Consider the following 21,022-nt stretch of genomic DNA (forward strand, 5'->3'; position numbering starts at 1 on the left):
GGAGAGGAAAGCAGACATTTAAATTTTTAATTCATAATGCTTCAAAACAGTTTGCTAATGTTAAGGTAACATAGTCCTATCAGGTGAAGCATCCAGACAATACCACAAATACACTCATATGAGCAAAGAGACACAAGGAATGGCGGGGGGGGGGGGGGGAAGGGGAAAGGGATCCCCTTCAAGACTATATAAACCTCTCAGATTTGAGGTAAGTTTCCCCAGCCCCTGATCATCTCCTACTCTTCACCCAAAATTAATCTCACAGCATTCTGTGCTTCCAAGAATACACTCTGTCCTTATCAAGCTGCTTCCCCCCACCACCACCATTGATTTACCACACTATTTTTTTCTCCAGACTTGGGGAACCCTGTGAGTATGTAGAAGCCCCATCTGGTCAGCAGGTGGAGCAGCTTTGCTGCTTTGTGACTCGCAAGGCCTGTTCACTTTACTGTGAGATACAGTACCGTTTTCATTTTTGGAGGTAGTATTCCCTAGAGAGGTGGCATAATAATTCTCTAGCTAAATAAGAGAAATGACTCACCTCTTTGGAAAGGCGCATGAAGAGGTCTCCCCCACGGAGGAAGTCGAGAATGAGGTAGAGTTTCCCCTCTGTTTGGAATGCTGGAAGGCAAGATACAGAGGAATTCACATCACCCATTTTCCTGGACAGAAAGATGCAGCCAAGCCTGTATGGCTTCTAGGTTTTCAAGAGTAGTGCATGTGTAAAGGGCTAAAATATCCCATTGCTCGGTCACCTCTACCTCCCTTCCAACTCATGTGCTATCAAGTACTCCCCACCACTTTAGACAGGATCTCATTTAAAGTAAGGCCCAGATCCTATAAGGCAGCCCTGTTTGATATTTGATGAAAGAGCTGCTTAACTGGAAGGGGGGGGGCAGGTGAGAGAGAATGAATTTGCCCCAAAGAAAAGTAGAGGCTACGGGGAAAGACCACACATTTCTGCAACCAGCTCCTGATTTTTTAAAAAGTTGTGGTTATCAGGAAACTAGCATTACGACTGCACAGGACAAGTATGCACAGCTTTAGCCATGAGTTTGGGACTTAGCAGGGCAAATCTGGACACATTATAAACATGTGAAATACATGAACATCGAGACAGGCTGCTAGTTCACCTAGCTCCGTTTAGAGTGTACTCTGCACAGCAGCTCTCCAGGATCTTGGGCACAGAAGCAGCCGTCAGCACGGAGCCGCTACCTGGATGCCACAGGCAGGTGGACTAAGGGGGAACAAACCAAATCCAGATACGATTGCTTAGAAACCTACCGTTACTGGCATGGGGTCTTGTCATGGTTACAATCTTTCCCCCACAAGACCTGGTAAAATAGCGCCGCCGCCCCTCCACTCACCGTAGTGGAGTTTCACGATGAAGGGATGATTGACTTCCACTAGGATGTCTCTTTCCATTTTTGTCCTTGCTCGATCACGCACTGTCAACAGAGAAGCCCCGATTCAGACACTGCACAAATGAAATAGTGCTGCCGCCAACTACGGGAATTAACCCCTAATGCCAGGCTGCTCTTGACACCGCAGCAAACCTGCTGTTCGGGTATCTGCAGGCGGTAGAGAGAATTTGATTGAGGCTATTCCCTTCCCAAGAAGCAAGGTGGCCAACTGTGCTTGGGGGGGGGGGGCACACTCACTGAAATGTACCTCCCCTGCAACTTTCCAATCTTTTTTGATATCCTCAGCACCCAGGACCTCACCTTTCAGAGTGGCTTTCTTCAAGACCTTCATGGCATAGAGGTGGCCGTTGTCCGGTGGGGTGATTTTCCTCACTAGGAAAACCTGTACAGAGAACAGCCAGACCAGAAACACTTAGCACAATTTAGTTAACCAGTAATTAAACTGGCGGGGGTATTTTCTACACACAGCTTTGAATTTGTTTGAATATAACCACACTTGATATGAGGGGGGGGGGGGGGGGGGGGGAGAAGAGGGGAGAGAGAGAAAAAGGAAGTTTCATTGTGCCTTGATTTCGTCAGGTCAAGAACAGAGTGATTGCGACTGTTACCTTCAACACTAGGGGGGGGGGGAGAGCCATGTGTTGAGAGACAAAGATGAGCACAGGGCCCAGATGGGTTCCATCAGCCTAGTTTTTCATTCAACCATAAGCAGGACCAAAGCAAAGGAGAACACATGGAAGAGGCTCAGATGCTTCACTTTGCCTTGGAGTCTCCTAAAAGGCACTTTGGCTAATGCAGACTGAGACTGTCGGTCTCCCACTAGGAAACGGACGGCCACACCTGCCTTCATATTACCTCCTGTGGAACTCTAGGTGTAAATTTAAGTTGATTGCGTCTCCCTATTAAAACAGCATTCCTCCTATCAGCTCAACAAAACTGTATTAAACACAAATGAGACCTCACCAGTATCCAGCCCCGCGACATGCTACCCAACAGAGAGTTCCTGAGCTTATGCTGTTTCCCCTCTCAATAGCTGCATTCTTCAGACTGGGGGGAAAGCTGCCAGGCTGGCTGAGCCCCATAACTGCTGATTATTCAGAGCAAAATGACAGTCTGTAAGCAGAGCATGGGCAGTGCAAACTCCAAGCTGCAAGGACACGGTTTCTCCATGGGAGCTTTTCTCCCCAATAGGGACCCAATACTGCTTACATTACCACCCTCTTCTTCACTTTTGCCCCACCACCACCTTGTGAAGTAGATTAGGCTTAAGAGTGGGCCACTGGCCCAAGGTTGCCTAGTCAGCTACCTTGGCACAGTACAGATTCTGAAGCTGGGCCTCCCAGATCTTTGCCCCCCACACCACCACTGGCTCATCTCAAGATTTTGCAACTATGAAAATATTTATTTATTCATTCATTCAATTTATATCCCGCCCTCCCTGCCACCACTGGCTCATCTCAAGATTTTGCAACTATCAAAATACTTTTATTTATTTACTAAGAAAAAGGCCCGTTGTGGAAATAAATACAACGGCCTCTAGAAAGAGGCTCTGGGTGGGTGCCCCGGCCTTGGACACTCAGTGTCAATTTGCTGTGGCGACCTCAGCAGGGTATAATGACACTGAGTCCACCATTTTCTCCAGAGGAACTGATCTCTGCTACCTAAAGAACAGTTGTAATAGACACACACAAACCCTCACTGCATACTGAATGGCATTTATCACCATCAAAAAACAGGAAGCCCTCTCCACACACAGCTGTCAGTCTTTCAGAACTCAACCAGGAGAGGAAGAGCCAGTGTGGTATAAGGGATAGAGTGCTGGGACCACATCTGGGAGACCCAGGTTCAAATTCCTTCTGACTTGGAAGCTTACTGGGTTACCGTGACCACTTGCAGGATAATTTACCTCCCAGGGTCATTGTCAGGATAAAATGAAGAGGGGAAAATGATGTTATAAGCTGCTTTGAAGCCCCACTGAATCCCCACTAGGGGAGAGGGATTATCTCTGGTTATGCCATATGGCTCCATTCTTGAACAGTCATTTATAAATCATGTTTTGCACAAGAAGGGGAGAGGGAGGAATCAGGCACAAGCCTAATCTACATACATTGTTATTTAACAAAGTTAAAAGTTGGACTGAATGCAGCCAAACCCCAATGAACAGCCACCTGTGGAGACCAGAGTTATTATGCCTTGGTGGCAGCAGGAAGGAAGTTGACACATATTTTCTCTGCTTGCTGTTTAACAGGGAAAGCACCATGTGGACAAAGGAGTCTGCATGTGAGGGAGGGGAGAGGGAACTCAGAACATTAATGTCACATGGGGGACTGCAACTCCTACTCTCAAAAAAAAGGCAGAGAAGTTTGATACCGCTGACATAAAACAGCAGGTTTTACAACAACTACAAGCAGAGATCCCCATCTAGGGAGGCAGGATCACATCTCAAGTTACCACCAAGAGGCCCAACTTATTTACCACACTGGTAAGCAAAAACAAAAAAATACTTACCCATAACAGTGCAGCACATCCCCAGCATCCCTGCTTTAACTGCGCCACAATGCCTACAGCTTTACTACACATGCAATTGTCAGCCCAGCCAGCACAATGCCCACCTGGGCCACAGCTCTCTGGTATGCTATTGTTGTTTGTGTGGTGGCCAAAACCCCCATTTAACCAAAATGCTAGTTGCGTATGAAGCTGCCTGGGTTAAGTTAAAGTTCTTCTCATTTAAAGCAGGCCAGAGAGCTCAGCTACAGACTACATTTGCCATGGCAATTCTGCAGTATCACAGCACCCCAACAGCAAATTCTCCTTCTCCTTGTCTATAAGTTCTTACCACAGGATTTGGATCATGTGGCAAAACACAGTACTGGCCTAGCATGGAGAACAGTCATAAGGGCTAGTGATGGTCCTGGATGCTATCTGACTTGGTTACCACCAATGAGAGATGGTTTGGGATGGGGTGGATGCGGGAGTGAGCACAGAGTGACATACTAGAACAACAGACACCCTTCCATTATCAGTTTCATTTGTCAAATCCATCCATCTCCACTCAAATCTTTGTAACAAGTTCTCTCAGCAGCAGCAGCAGCAGCAGCAACAACAACAAAAGTAACATGATAGGTGAATGGCAGCACCTATGATTTTTTGCACATGCTGTAAGCCTGGCAGCACCAGAATGCTTGCCACACATTGGGTCCCTTTAAGACCAAGGAAATTCCATGCAGCTGGGTATAAGGCTTCGACCCAGGATTAAACTTTCTTGGTAAACTAAGGACCTTTTTTTAAACAAACAAACGCCGGGGCGAAGCTTCGCCGACTTTTTTTAAAAAATGGCGGGCGAAAATCGGAAGCCTCAGGCTTCCAAACGGAAGTTGTTTCTCAACGATGGAGAGCGATCAGACGGCGGGTACAGCGATTACAACCGTTGTACTCAGGATACCACCACTTGGGGACCTAGTGGCAGGGTACAACGGTTTAAAGGGCTTTGCAACGGTTAGGGACGGAAGGCAGATGTTCTACGTGTGAACGCCGGTAAGTACACCGATTGCAACCGGCACCTATACCGTTGCAAACGCCGCGTCTGAACGCACCCATTATGGACCCCACAGATATGGTAGCACAAAGAATCCTTAAGGCAGCTTTCAATGTGATAAATGGGGGTTCCTGATGGGAATTAACTGGGATTGTAGACTGCTTATTCTGGCTTAAAGTTTATGCTCTGAAACACGTCTGAGGGTTTCTTTGGCTGCCACAGGCTGCTGAGCAAAGAGCAATCCCAGTAAAGAAGGCAAAGAAGTAAGGATGCATTTTAGCTCCTTCTCTGTGCCACAGTCTTTATCTCAAGAATAACAATGGTTTTCTTTTTATAACAGATGGTGATGGACGAAATTCTCCGGAGTATGTTCCGTTTCGTGAGAACTTCTTCTTACATCGACAAACAATAAGACGTCTTCATCATTTCATAGACAATCCACAGGGATTCAACAGTTTTCGCAGAAGGCAGTTTTCTTTTCTCCACACTCTTCAAAGTTACATGCAACAAGCTGAGCTACGTTATTTTTGTTATTTTTGAGATAAAGATTGTATTTTTGTATACTTAATGGACTGAAGAAAATTTAAGAATATATGTATGCACATTTGCAGCACTCCTCAGATTGGCAGCAGCCTCCAGAGGGTCTCAGGGGGTGAGGGGGTCCTTCACACATCACCTCCTACCCGATCCTTTTTAATTGGAGATGCCGGGGGATGGAACTTGGGGTCTTCTGCATGCCAGGCAGATGCTCTGCCATCAAATCACTGCCCCTGTCCGACAATGTGAATTGGTAGCCAGAGGAAAGACTTGTTCCGCCTGTGATGAAGGCACTGTGACCAATGTTCCCTCTAAGCTGTGGAGTCCTGTGAGCAAAAATTCTACTTTGTGAGTAAGCGATTTGGCTACTGCATAAATCAGTTGGCTCTGGAGCCATCCTTCCTGAGCAAAGACAGAAATGTGTGAGCAGAAGGCTAAGAAACGGTGAGCTAGCTCACACTAACTCAGCTTAGAAGGAACACTGACTGTGACCCATCCCCCCAACCAGGGCTATTTTGGGGCAGGAACGCACAGGAACGGAGTTCTGGCTGGCTCCCAAGTTGACCACGCCCAGCAGGAACTCATTAGCATAATAGGCCACACCCAACAGCAGAAACTCATTAGGATTGGCTACAATTAGGGGTGTGTGGCCTAACATGCAAAGGAGTCCCTGCTACAAAAAAAAGGCCCTGGGTTTTGACAACAAACAAGGTAAACAGAATAACAAGCAAAAGGTGGGTATGGCTGGATAACCACACTTCTGGTAACATGGGGGTGTGGCCTAATGTGCTAATGAGCTGTGTTGTCAGGGGTGTGGCCTAATATGCTAATGAGTTCCTGCTGTTGGGTGTGGCCTATTATGCTAATGAGTTCCTGTTGGGCTTGTTCTACAAAAAGAGCCCTGCCCCCAACCAACAATGCTCAGATACCTTAACTTTTGTGAAGAAAACTATATTGCTTAACCAAAAGAAAAGTAAAGAGTTACATTTTCTTCAAGATGACAGCTGCCACAGTAAATCACCCAAATTAACAAATGCATATAAAACACAGCAGAGTGAGTCTGTACAGAGGGTTTGTGTTTCCTTGGATATAGGATTATTACAACTCACGAGGGGAAGTTAATTCTGGACAAGCCACCCCCTATCTCCCCCTTTATTGGCTCAATGGTGGACAAATCTTATCTGCATCAAAAACATGAACTCACTTTGCCAAAGGAACCTTGCCCCAGGACTTTAAGGAGCTCAAACTGTGATGGATCGGCCTTCTCGGATCCCTCCTTCACAAGGTACGTGATGGTAATTTCTTGGACCGAACCTTCATTCTGGAAGTTAGGAAACAACAAGTTTAGCAGATCTCCAAAGGTGAAGGGAAGGATGGATCAATTTCGCAGTCCACTGCACAGTGTTCTTGGAAAACAGATGCATTCTCTTGCCAAACTGAAGCACTCCTTAGGCCTCAGTGCCACGATCAAGCTCACAGGAGTCACCAGGCATGGTCCTGCAGGGGAGGGGGGGGGATTGCTTGCTCTAGACAGATCTCCAAAGTATGCTTGAGCCTGTCAGGCGAGCAAACCAGTGGGAGGAATGCAAAACGGCTCAATACAATTTATCAAACTGCCTGCACCTTCCTAGAAATACATGCAGTGATAGTGTGCAAAGACGCTTAACAGCTCTGCACAAGCCAAAGTTCTCAAGTCAATCAAGCCCTTTTTGATTGCATGCCTCTGTGTCGCCAATTCGTACTTTATGGAGATCCGAGAGGATGATGTTACAGTGAACAGGCGTGGACATTCTGCTTTGGGTGTGGGGCAGGGCAGGATAGGGACTGCTTCATATCAGTACAGCTGACCAAAATTGGATGTCCTTTCAACATTGGTGGCACTTGGGCAGCTATCATGGAGGCCCCTCAACCTCTCTTTCCACCCCCACCACATAGGAAAGCAAGCAAATGCCAGTTACAGTTTGGCCACCAGAAGAAAAAAGGAGAAATAGTTTAGAATTCACAGTGCAATGGGAATGGTGTCTTTACACGTATGTAACACTGTTAGGGCCTAGGGCCCACATTCTGTGAAACAGTCAAACATGTGTGGTGGGTTCCCATTTCCTATGTGTGCAATGAAATCAAGACCATACAACACGTGAAGAAAAGGCTTCAGTCTCTGCTCCTTACTGTCTTCCCTGACCTGATCAGATGCTATCTGGCCCACTGGGAAAACCCACAGGGTCCCAGTCTGTGAGACATATTTTCCCCAATGGAACAAGTTATCACCCCTCCTCTCCAAAACTGTGCACCATGGTTGCAGGAAGTTTGCAGCATGGGAGGCCACCTGGGGTCATAGACAAAACTTTAGGGCATCTCTAGCTGACTTTCCTCTACCTTCCCACCAAGTTTGATGAAGACTGGACTTGGTGCGTGTGTGTCCAAGTTAACGCATCCCCAAAAAGGTGCCCCAGGAAAGTGCTTTTTGGGGAGATGTCAGGCGCGGGTTCAGGAGTGTACAGAATGGGCCCTGTGCAAGCTAGAGGCATCAAACTGACAGCAGACCTCCCTGGAATGCCCCCCCCCCATATGCCCTGAATTGGGGGGGGGTCAGAGAAGATGCCCCCAGGAAAGTGCTTTCTAGGAATATCTTGTCAAGTGTGGTTTCTGGGCCACAGAACACACAGGACAGACCCTATGAGATCTAGTAGAGGGGAGGCATCGAAGTCTCTGGGATGGACACGTCCCTCCCCCCGGGAGCATGTGGGAGAGAACGGTTGCTGGCACTGTTATGGATGGATGTGTCCCTGGCTGGGCCCATCCTCTCCCCAACGACCAGATGAATGCAGGGCCAACCCTCTCCGCCCTGGCCTGGGAGCCACCCACATAGTAGATGGCTGTAGTGCATGGCGCTGCATCGCACTGCAGGACAGAACAGGGCAGGGTCAACCCTCCTGCCCTGTCCAGGGCCTGGGAGCCACTCACACAGCGGGTGGCTACATGTCCCCGGGCCCACTCTCCCACTGTGGTCAAGGTGATTACTGGGCAGAGCCAACCCTCCCACCCTGCCAGGGACCTGGGAGCCACCCACACTGTTGTGGGTTGCTGCATCTCCCCGGCACCAAGGCCCACACAGACTTTAGTTCCCAATTCTTGCCTTGCCTTTTTTTTAAAGGCAGCTGCAGGCAGGTGATTCTTTGAAAGAACAGTTCACAACTGTAAGAGGGGTTTCTGACTTGAACCTGCTGCCAACAGCATCCCGTTCTGGGGAAGGGTTGGCCATGCATGCACTGCTATCCTCCTTAGATTCCAGAGCCCATGCCCCACAAACATCTGGCCAGTGGGATGACCTTACTTGGCGAAGTGATGCACCCCAACACCGCCCAAGCAAAACGAAGCCAGGGATGGCTCTGGAATATAACCCGACCCCCCCCCCAACATCCCAGAAGGATTTGGCCATCCCCCGTAATCAGCTTGCTAGCAGGAGGACTGAAAGACCATGGCGGCCCTGGACGGGAACCCCCCCTACTATGTCAACAATGACCACTGGCCAGCAACATGCATTGATGACATGTTGCCATGAAGACCCCAGGCCATCCCAGACTGGGACTCCACAGTGTCCCACATCCGAGTGCGCCGTGGCTCATGCCACCATAACGGGTTGCCTGCATGCACCACATGCCCTTGACAGTGGCCCAACAGTCTGGGCCTGGTAACTGCCCTGTCCATGAAAGGTGCAGGTTGCTGGTGGCTAGGAGTCCCTCCTTACACAAGGGGAGGTGGCTGAGAGTCAGGGCCCAAAGGGAGCAAAGAGACAAAGAGGGAAAGAAAAGGAAACAGAAAGACCACCCAAACTTAAGGACAAGTCCATGGAGAAGATCTTGGCCATGCAGTCAGGGCAATCACCTTGCCAAAACCCAGGAACAGGGAGAGAGAGGGATGGATGGATGGGGGGGCCCTGCGACCAGTTGCCCTGCAAGCGATATGAGAGAAAGCAGCCATGGGAAGGAAGACACGTTGCCCTGGGAACTAGGACTTGGGATTGCCTTGGGGAGTTGGCCTTGGCCTTGCACTGGACTCTCCTTGCCAACGGTGCAACTGGAAGGGGATGGCCAGTGTTGGAGGAACAGTCCCACTCCATTCCCAGGCACAAGTTTTCTCTGGTCACAGACCACCCCTCAGTGAAATGCAAGGTTGACTGGAATCGAGAACACCCCTGCACCCACCACACTGGTGTGAATGTCATTGTCACGCCCCACAATCACCTTTCCAGTGGTGTGAGTTGGAAAGGATGGATGTGTGGGGCGCGTAGCCTGGATGGAAAATGGTGCCATGAGAAGAAAGACACTTCCCTCCCCAAGTCAGACTTGGTCCCTGCGTTCACCTAGCCTGTGGGACAAGTGAGAAGGGGTGTCTAAAAGCCCTGGCACATGTGATGCAACACCCACATGCTCTGGGAGGGTCATCCGTGCCCTCCATTCACTTACCTTGCCAGTGTGGAGCCGGAGCCAGAGAATCCGGCCCTACCAGCAGATGGCGCAGCCGTACTGCTGGGGGCCACCTTTGCCTCCATTGAAGGAGGAAGGGGAGACACATATCCTGAGTCAGCTACGTGACCTGCACGGGGGCGGAGCCGGCGCTTTAACAGCTGGCTCCGCCCCCGATTAACCAGTTCTTGCGAAGAGCTTGGCTGGGTAGGATTCCTTTGTTCCTTTCCCCAAGCTCTGTAGGAAGGCCTCCCTGACTGTAGAGGAGACACGGGGAGCCATGCGGAGGGTGACGGCGGCGGCTTCGGGGCTCTCCTTGGCACACACATTGACTTCCCGGGAGAGGCGCGGCTGAGCGGTTGCAGCGTCGTGCCTGGCGAGTGACTGCGAGCGACGGTGGGGCCTGGATGGCCTGAGCGGCGGCACGTGATGGAGCCTGGCCCAGCAGGGCTATGGGTGACCTGGGGCTTACTGGGGGCGGGGGGCATTGGCAGTGCTGCCGGTTTCTAAAGGCATTCAGCAGAGGCTGGGGGCGTGCCTTGTGTAACCCCCCCTCCTGGTGGGGGGTTTGCCATCCCCCCCACCTTTGTGTTAATTTGGACGAGAGCAACTGGGGGCCCATCTTTCTTGCACGTGTAATCCATTATGCGGGGCAGGGGATTGTTTTCGCTTTCCAGCTGCTGCTGGTGGTTTTCCTGGAGGGTGTTCCATGGTTTCACTTTTCACTGGCTGATTTTATTTCCGGGCTCCCCTTCTTGGCTCTCCTTTTGTTTGGGGGGGGGGGGCTGAGTGTGGATTCTAACCGGGGGGAACTTGGGGGGATTCACTCATCACTTGCAGTTGATGGATGGCCTCGGGCAGCCCTTAGTTTGGGCAGATTTTGGAGTCAGCCCTCTCTGGCCTACCTGCTTGGCAGGGGTCTGCTGGGGGGGGTACCGGTAAGCCGCACTGTGGTCCTATGAAACTGTGGGGTGTACACACATTCTCCTCTTCTCCCGCTGTGTGAACACATAGTTGGGCTTGGAACCATGAGTCCCAAAAAGGGCGGGACAGAGGACAAGGGCAGGGAGCCTGCCCTGGCGCCCCCCCCTCAAGGAGGCTGCCCCTAAGCCTCCTTTTAAGGGGGCAGCCCCACGCCTTAAGCCCCCACCAAAAAAGGGGCGGACCCACTCCCTCGGTCTTACGATGATGAGGGGAATGTAGTTCAACAGGCCATCTTGGGTCGGCTTTTAGCTGTGAAACAGGCCATAGGAGTACACTCGCCTTCAAGGTCTGGGGGCCAGGAGGATGAGAGTAAGAATCAGACGGTATCTGCCTCCAATGCACAGTTTCAAGCTTCTGTGTTGACCCGTTTGTCTCTTGTGGAAGGTCGAATAACCAGGCCATACAGCTCTGGAGGGGCACATGACCCTTGCAGCAGCAAAGATGTGGTCCCTTCAGGCTCGGGGACAACTTGGCAGCATTCTGCATCAGCAACGGGCGAGTCTGTTAATTCGCCACACCCGGGCCCGGTTTGGCCCTGGGGACCATGGGGTCAGCCACCAGTTTCTGGTGCCACGGCCAGTTCCCAGGCAGGTGATTCTCCTCTGAGCCTATCCTCCCCTCCGCTGTGGGCTTGGGCAGCAGGTCCATGCCCACTGCTGCCACAGTGGGGCCCTGCTGGGCAATTGGCACCTTGGGGGGCTTGGGGCTCTCAGCCCCCTTGGGGTATGTCTCTGAATCATGTGCCAGCCATGGACTTGCCTTCGGGTGATATGGCCTTGCCATTAGGGGACCACCTCCTGCCGGCCACACGAGAAAATTTTTTGAAGGGAGAGTACATTGATGTCTTCTCCCTTCTTTATCGTGAGTTGGAAAAGAAGGACAATGAGGACCTCGATGAGAGGGGGAAAGAGAGACTAAAAAGGAGGATTGGCTTGCGGGGTTTTTTATATATGCGGGCATTTGGCCGGGGAGTGCTAGATGGGGGAGTGCTAGATGGGGGGCGTACCAAGGGAAGCAGGAGCAGCAGGGAATTGGAAATCTTGGGATGTGGAAGGGGAGGATGCATCACCACCAAGACCCTCCAAGTCACTGCTGTCACTGTCCTCCCTTCCAGAGTTACAAAAGCTGCAGCTTAGGTGGTAGCGCCGAAGACTCTCAAGCTGCAGTTAAGAGCCTGTGGATGTGGATGGAGCAGGGCAGGTGGGCACTGAGACCACCAATGGTGTTGCTGGAGGTGTCCTCTCCTGGAGGGGAGGCTGTGCTCATTGCCCACGACCACTTGGGCACAGGGGGAAAGTGATGGCATCCCCCCATGGCCGTGAGCGTAACCCCTTCCACCCCCTCTCATGCTGCCGAATAGCTGACCGGACAAGCACCCAACACAACTGCAGCCCAGAACAGTTAATCAAGTGGGTCAGTTGCCAGAGAGGGAAGCAGGCAGGCATGGCAACATGCAGACAGGTACAGATTGATGCCCCCTCCAGGAGAAGAAGGTTGGGGGTTCAAATAGAGAACTGGGAGTAAAGGGAAGTCACCCCAGTAACTCTGGAACAAGTCCCTCAAGGCAGGGTAGGGGAGGCAGGCTGACAGACATAGATCACACACACACCCCAAGGAGACGCACGTCAGTAGGGGGGTTTAAAACGGAGAGCAGTGGGGCAGTAAAGTCAGTGGGCAGTAAAAACAAACACAGATCACCCCAAAACAAAAAGCAGCCCAGTGTGTGGGTGTGAGAAGGATAAAATGGCAGAGAACTAAATTGAAGCGCCCCCCCACCCAAAGCAGCCCCGCCAAAATACCCAAAATGCAATTCCTCGTCTTATTGCAACCCAAAGTGGGGGTGTTCGTGTGTGGGGGAAAATGAAAAGGGAAGGGAAGCCACCAAGGAAGCAGACAGCAGGAAAATTCCGCTAAACAAAAATGCAGCAAACAAAAACTGAATCACAACACAGAGGAACCCAGGGCAAAGCCAAGCCCCCCGGACCCTGACTAAGATAGCTAAGCAATCCCTCCACCACACCCTACACTTATATAGATCTGAGCCCCAGTGCGACAAATGGGAACTCTGTTATTGGCAGGCAGCAGTGCCTGTCGAGCTTCGGAGGGTCCCTATTTATGTTTGCAAGGCTGGAAAACACCACCCTCACATAGCATGCAGGCATTCAAGTTTTCCAGAATTCTTCATCAGGCTGTATGTTTAGGAAAAAAAGAAAGTGTCTCAAGCTCTTAGGCACTTGCTCTCCAAGTAGTCTATGAGCAGGCATGAGTCATAGAATCAAAGAATCATATTGGATCTCCAGTGTCATCTAGTCCAACCCCCTGCACATGGCAGGAAATTCACAAATACCTCCCCCTCCACACCCACAGTGACCCCTGCTCCATGCCCAGAAGATGACAAAAAACCTCCAGGATCTCTGGGGGCCAAACTGGCCTGGAGAAAAATTGCTTCCTGACCCCAAAGTGGCAATCAGCATTTCCCTGGGCGTGTAAGAAAGGGCCACAATAACTAAGCACAGAGGCAACCCTTCCTGCCCTCCCTCTCATGATCCGCCTAAGTTCACAGAATCCGCATTGCTGTCAGGTGGCCATCTAGCCTCTGTTTGAAAACCTCCAAAGAAGGAGAGCCCACCACCTCCCGGGGAAGCCTGTGCCACTGAAGAACTGCTCTGTCAGGAAGCGCTTCCTAATTTTACCCGAAAACTTTTCTGATTTAATTTCAACAACCTAACAACGCGTTAGAACGGGTAAACAACGGGTTAGAACAACCTAACAATGGGTTAGAACGGATAAAAGGAAGTACTTCTTCACCCAAAGAGTGATTAACACTTGGAATTCACTGCCCCAGGAGGTGGTGGCGGCTACAAGCATGGACGGCTTCAAGAGGGAATTAGATAAGCATATGGAGCAGAGGTCCATCAGTGGCTATTAGCCACAAGGTATAGATAGGGGCTCGGGGGCAAGTGATGCTCTGTCTTTTTGGTGCTGGGGGGGGGGGTTCAACAGTGGGAGGGCTTCTAATGTCCTGGCCCCACTGGTGGACCTCCTGATGGCACTGGTATTTCTGGCCACTGTGTGACACAGAGTGTTGGACTGGATGGGCCTTTGGCCTGATCCAACATTGGCATCTCTTATGTTCTTATGTTCTTAACCTGTTGATTCTGCTCCGACCTTCTGGGGCAACAGAAAACAACTCTGTACCATTCTCTATATGACAGCCCTTCAAGTACTTGAAGATGGTTATCATATTACCTCTCAGTTGTCTCCTCTCCAGGCTAAACATACCCAGTTCCTTCAACCTTTCCTCATAGGACTTGGGTCTCCAGACCCCTCACCATGTTCGTTGCTCTCCTCTGGACACGTTCCAGCTTGTCTATACCCTTCTTAAATTGCAGTGCCCAAAACTGAATGCAATACTCTACAGGAGGTCTAACCAGAGCAGAGTTTTGAAGATTTGGAATGGTGCTGACATCAGGTATTTCAGATTTTCCTTTGGACCAACACAGCTGTCTGCAATCTTTTTTTTACACTGGAACAGTCTATCAGGTAGTTTGTTTGGTTAGAGAAACTGTCTCTGTTGAGCAGCACCGTATTTAATAAGATTATAAAGTTCTTCTGGTGGTTCTGTCCCTACACAAATAATGAACACACATAAACTAGCCCTCAAGTTTCAGAATCTGGCCAAGCACCAGTTTATGCCAAATCATGCCCTCTCCCCCATCCCACCCCTAACATAATTTCCATGCCAGCAGGAAAGCTTTCATTCAGCACCTTGGAGCCCTACAAATATGCTGTTTTCATCCAACACCATATGCCCTCCCCACCCTCAACAGAAGCAGCGCTATCTACTTTTCAGTGTTTTTTGGCTGATGGCAACTACCAAGAATGTTCGCACCCCCCCAAATTACCCACCACACCATGGTAAACACCCTTGTTTGTTGCACAACATAGCTGATGCAGCTAGCACATCAACTACACACAGACCCGCTCGCGCCCATCTGCTCAACTTGGCTAACAGTTCTGGAGAAAACAGGAATCTGCCTCTTGGCAGCCTCTCTTTGCTGCAGGGAAAGACTAAGGAGATGCCAATTCTTGGAACCAGCATGGCCCAAAATGAATTATTTTGTTCAAACTGGAGACAAACTAGAGAGAGCAGAATAACTCAGCTCAAGAGTTGTAGGCACCAGTGGCAATGCCATCTTCCGCAGTCTCTAGCCAATCCGAGACATGTTGAAAACATTGCCAACAATTTTGTTGGCAAGAGTAAAAAAGAGTAAAAAATGGCTGAGAGCCAGTTTGGTGTAGTGGTTAAGTGTGCGGACTCTAATCTGGGAGAACCGGGTTTGATTCCCCACTCCTCCACTTGCACCTGCTGATGTGACCTTGGGTCAGTCACAAGCTCTGGTACAGCTGTCCTTGAAAAAGAGCAGTTTGTGTCAGAGTTCTCTCAGCCCCACCCACCACACAGGGTGTCTGTTGTGGGGAGGGGGAAGGGAAAGGAGTTTGTAAGCCGCTCTGAGACTCCAAGTGAAGGGCGGGGTATAAATCCAATCTCTTCTTCTTCTTTTGAGAACTGTATCCTATGAAGCAGCCACATACAAAGTCAGACCACCGCCCAACCTCTCGGAGGTCTCAATGCAGAGCTCCTTTCCATACTTTGCTACTAGAATTCCTTTTTGTTGGAGATAATCAGGGACTGAACTCAGGGCCTTCCCTACCATTCTTAATGGCTCATCTCTTTGGGCTTTTTACGCAATGCTCCAATCCATTTGGATATGGAGAATTAACAGAGGACACAAGCCACATAATACTGTTCCCTTACCAACCAAAGGGATTTGCCGTACTCAGGGATCTTTGTAGAAGACCTCCATCTCCAAATCAATGATATAGTATAAAATCTCACACATTCCATAACTATGAAGCATGTACTGCCTTAAGTATTGTCTTCTTCAAGGCTGACCAGTTATGAGAGTCTGGTGGTATGTCCAAAACTACAGTTTTGGCCTCTTGGTGGCTACAGCTCACTACCCCTATCTGGCCATTTATCATGGCCCAAATGAAGATGCCTTATGCTGAATCAGACCATGGGTCCACCAAACTTAGTATTGTCTACTCTGACTGGGAGCAGCTCTCCATGGTGTTCCACATTACCTTCTACCCAATCCTTTTAACTGGACATGATGAGCATTGAACATGGGACCTTCTGCATGCCAAACAGATGCTATACCATTGAGCCATGGCCACCCTCTGAATTGGTACTTTCAGAAACTAAAACAGAATTTTGGAGACCTGGTATCCTCTTTGACCAAAATGCCAAAATAAGTAAAACTATGTGCTTTTCTTCCTAAAGGTAAAGGTTTCCCTTGCTCGAAAGCTAGTCAAATCCGACTCTAGGGGGCTGTGCTCATCTCTGTTTCCAAGCCAGAGCCAGCGCTGTCCAAAGACATTTCCATGGTCATCTGGCTGGCATGGCTAAATGCCGAGGCGCACGGAATGCTGTTACCTTCCCACCGAAGTGGTACCTATTTATCTACTTGCAATTTCTTGCTTTTGAACTGCTAGGCTGGCAGGAGCTGGGGCCAGAGACGGGAGCTCACTCTGTCACGCGGCACTCGGGTCTCGAAGTGCTGAACTACAGACCTTCTGGTCTGCAGCTTCAGTGTCTTAAGCTGAAAACCTCTTTCTCTCCTCCGCTGTATTCTCTTGTCTACTCTGACTGGCAAGAGCTCTCAAGGATCTCAGGTAAAGATCTCTCACAACACCTACTGGATCCTTTAAACAGGAGACTGAAAGGACTGAACCTGGAAACTTCTGCATGCAAAGCAAATGCTGTATTGTTGAGCCACAGTCCCACCATAAATATATTGGAAAAGCATGTCCTGAAGAACTTCAGCGTATCTGAAAAAGAAGTTCTCTTGAAGAAGCACTCAAAGAGGAAAACATCACCATCCATAATATGGCACAGCAGAAGCAAACAGAGGCAGCAACAAGGCACTGCAAGCCAAACTACAGGAGGCAAGGCAAAGTACTGACCGGATTGGTGCCATTGACACTGCCTGGGGAAAGCAGAGGGAGGCTGTAAGGTTCCGAGCGCCGTTTGCCTTGCAGCCACAGTGCCAGGAAGGCAAAGAGGCGAGGAAGCCGAGGTTCCTTAATCATCGCCATCGTCCTATCACCACCAGAGCGGCACATCGCCCGACCAGCGCTCTGTGGAGTCCCCTACGGGAACATGGCTGGGGGCTCGGAATGCCGTGCCAACTGATGCACCTTCTGCTTCACAGAAGACACAGGTAGTGTGAGGGCCCCAGCCAACGGAAGTGTGGAGGCAGCTGAGCCTTCAAAGCAAAACAGGTTTTAAAAAGTTTCCTGCCCTGCCGAGAACCAAAACCCTTGTGGTTTATTCACCTTCCTTGTTCATTTGCCCAGCTTCAAGGCTTTTCTATTCAGAGCACTCCCCTCTAGTCTACTGGTAGGGGCTGGGTTTATTTAAATGTTGCATCTACACACTTCTGCAAAAGGGGCTACAGAGGCACAATGGTGCAGTGGACAGAAAACAAGGACACTCGATAAGAAATCCTGCTTCATTGCACAACTCACTGAGTTACTACTAGTCACTGTCTGAGTCCATGTGATGCCAGGGTCCAACCTGGGTTCTAGCCCCCACCTGGCCATGAAACTCTCCAAGTGTTCTTGGCCCTGTCGTTCTCTCTCAGCCTAACCTACCCCCAGAGTTAAAAGATAAAAAGAACCACCTGAAGGATGCCATCCCACCAGTTAAGATCCTCTTCCCCAGCCCTGCTCTGTGCTCCTACCTGCAGAAGAGAGGCAGATGGCAACCAGAGACAGGGCCTTTTCAGTGGTGGCATCTCATCTTTGGAATGCCTCCCCCTTGAGGCTCTCTGGGTGTCTATTTTACTGTCTTTTAGGTGCCAGGCCAAGGAAAGGCAGCATAGGGACATAGATATTTTCCAAACTACCCTGCCTCATAGGTTGTTGTGACAAGGAGTAGTGTGCATATGAGGGGAGATGAAGAAAAGCCCTTATACTACCCTGAGCTCTTGGAATTAAGACAGTGCGGTGTTAAAGCCAGCACCTCCAGCTGGAGCTTTTCCAGTTTCCAGGTAAGAATCCTTGGTAGCTTGCGCCTTTGCTAGAATTCTTACAGTTCAGAGAACTTCCTAATCCATCATCAAGACCACCTCTGTCATGTCTAATTCATTGCCTTCCCCAAAAGACATTCTCAATCACAATAAAGCCATCATTTTTTTCTTGCTCTGTCTCCAGAACAGACAGTGCTTAACCTTCCTAGCTTGGGGGGAGGAGTCACCACTGGCAACTCCCCCTTTCTTTAGCTTTCCCTCCAGAGGCATTGTCTCCCCAAGAGCTGAGAGTATTGAAAGCCCATCATTAAATAAAGGTTACTCTTTAAGGTGCCACTGGACTTTGGTTTTATTTTGCTATGACAGACTAATATGACTATGCCTTTGCAATCATTGTTCTAAACCAGGTACTTCCAACAGGTAACTCATGAGCTATCAGAAGCTCATCAACTGCTGTACAGTATCTCGTGCATCCCCTAGAACAGTGGTGGCGAACCTATGGCACTCAGAGCCCTCTCTGCGGGCACGCGTGCCATCGCCCCAGCCATCATTGAAGTGCCGAATTCTCTGCCAAATAATGTTAAGTAAATGAAAGCATTTGGGATTGCTTTCCTTACTTTGTTTGCATCATCTTAAGTTAATGTATGGGTTGTTTTTTCTAAAGTAAAACCTCAGTATTCAGGTTAAATTGCCGTGTTGGCACTTTGCGATAAATAAGTGGGTTTTGGGTCGCAGTTTGGGCACTCGGTCTCTAAAAGGTTCGCCATCACTGCCCTAGAAGACCCAGGAAAAGCCTGAGAAAGATCTGCTTTAGTCTCTGTTCTGGTTTTTTAAAGTCTTATTTCATCATATTTTCCCTCTGTGTTGCTTAACTGATAGCTTCATTTTAGGTGCACTTCCTAGCCCATGTTCTTTTTTACAGGACAATGTACTGGGCGAGTACCTCAGAGTTTTTTTCATCACTCAGAATTAGCTCTCATTAAAGCAAAGGTTGGGGTCCTCCTGTCTGTGCCTTTTATTGTCTTAAAGAGACTGACAGCTACAATGTGCTAGTCTCTTCCTTGAACTGTGGGTCCAGAACCACAGAAGAAGAAAAAACAACCAACACAAAAACAACCAACACAGAAAACTACAATTAGTACTTCAATGTGCACAATAGGTAGGGCATTCTAGCACACTCTAGCAAACACAGCTGGTGCTCAAAAGGGATTTCAAAACCCACCCAGGGACCTTCAGTAAGCTGACTGCAGATTCTCCAGCTCTCAAAAGGTGACTCTTGAAGTGCCAGCAAGCATCACCTCATGTCTACTTTTAGAAGATGAACAATTTCTTCTAATGTTGGAAAAGCTACTCCAGCTCAGAATGCACTGGGCTGCCAAGCTTGGATTGCACACCCACAAAGCTTCCTGGCTCCCCCTCCTCATTTTTTGCTTTATGAATAAAAGCAAGCCTTTATTTTCAGAAACCACACTGAACTGGACTTCAGTTGAATGGCTACCAGAGTTTGGAAAACTGATGTACTACTTTTCAAACATGGGCCACCAATGATCATTTTGTTGCACTCTTAATAATTAAAAACGGAAAGCTGATTTTTAGTGACATACTGATTTTCAGAGTCCCACAGCAATTAGTCTCAACAACGTTGGTTCAGAAGGATCAAGTTTATTGAAGACAGTAAAGGCAGGTCATCTGTGCATACATTCTGTGTTAGAGCTAACCTAACTGGCGGGAGAGGGGAAGATATACTGCATTCAAAGTGGGGGCCCCTGATGGACTCTCGGGTGTCAGTGGGGAAACGGGCTCATGAATAGGGATCCCGCCCAAGCCCTCTGCTCGTACCAATCGTGGCAGGGGTCTGTGCCGTTGTGGTTGGAACCTCTTCTGTGGTTGTAGTAGGAACACCCCTGCCTCCCTCGTCACCCATGCTGGGGTACAAGGTCAGGGATTAGAGTAGCTCTGACTTCCGGTATGGCGCGACAACGGGAGGGAGCGTGGGCTTGAGCTCCGCTCCCCCCGCGCCCTTTCGTTCTTATTCGGGCCCCCCAGGGATGGGGGAGCACGACCCGCAGTCTCGAGAAGAGATGCGGGAGCATGGGGCTTCTTGCTGGACCCCCCCCCGAGCTTGGCAACCGGAGGGGTGTTCCAGAATTGCCCTGAAGCAGGAACGGGAGAAGGCGAAGAACATGGCCGCCGTGTTCTTCTGAGTTGCAGCCTCCGGGACTGTTTTTAAAGTATATGTGAGTGTGGAGTGTGGAGAAGATACGTCGCATTGTTAAACTGTTTCTGCTTGTATAAGAAATACCCCTGGAAGGATTTTCACATATTTATGAAAAAAAACCGGCCGTAAGGATCTGACGTGAGGAACTGTGAGTAAGGCGAAATGTAGGGGGGAGGCGTTTTTGAGCACCAGTATTTGGACAAAAAATCTACAAATAATGTGTTTGTGAGGAGAAATGTCGAGTGGAAAGGAGGTTACGGATATGGGAGAAACTTTGGAAAGAGAGACAGAAAGAGAGACAGAAAAAGCAGCTGGGGAACTTTCCTGGGATGACTTTAAAAATTGGTTTGCGGAGGAAGTGAAGCGGTCATTTACAGAGACATGTGTGAAAGTTGTGAGAGAGGCTGTAAAGGAGATTGTGGAAGGGAAAGGAAACAAGGAAGAAGGGCAAGAAACGAGAACGCAAGAGGAAGGGTTGGAAAAGGAGAAGGAGAAGGAATCGCAGACCCCCCAGGAAGAAAGGCAGGAAGTTGACCCCGATAAGGACTTTTTGAGAAATCAAAGAACACCTAAGCTACGAGTAAAGAAAGAGAGACTGCTACCAGACTTGACGAAGGACAAAAGCAAGAAGTTTAACAGGGAAAAGAAAGTAAAGAAAGAAGTAAAGAACGTTAGAAGCATATGGCAAACATTTAATGGGATCAATGAAAGAGATAAAAGGGAATTGGAAATGGAAATAGATGAGTACAAGGATAGAAGGC

The 21,022-nt window shown here is 49.3% G+C and overlaps 1 protein-coding gene across 1 annotated transcript in view; it reads right to left on the minus strand.

Moving 5' to 3' along the window:
- The window catches only part of RPS6KA1 (ribosomal protein S6 kinase, 90kDa, polypeptide 1), a 142,973-nt gene that overhangs the window by 41,821 nt on the left and 80,130 nt on the right, over nt 1–21,022 (minus strand). The window contains exons 4-7 of the mRNA XM_015409435.1: nt 6,701–6,817; nt 1,725–1,806; nt 1,368–1,448; nt 542–621 (exon numbers count right to left, since the gene is read on the minus strand). Coding sequence (XP_015264921.1) covers nt 542–621; nt 1,368–1,448; nt 1,725–1,806; nt 6,701–6,817 — 360 coding nt within the window. The remainder of the gene's footprint in view (nt 1–541; nt 622–1,367; nt 1,449–1,724; nt 1,807–6,700; nt 6,818–21,022) is intronic.

This window comes from Gekko japonicus, unplaced genomic scaffold (genome assembly GCF_001447785.1).
Source record: "Gekko japonicus isolate JY-2015 unplaced genomic scaffold, Gekko_japonicus_V1.1 scaffold800, whole genome shotgun sequence".
NCBI classification, from domain to species: Eukaryota; Metazoa; Chordata; class Lepidosauria; order Squamata; family Gekkonidae; genus Gekko; species Gekko japonicus.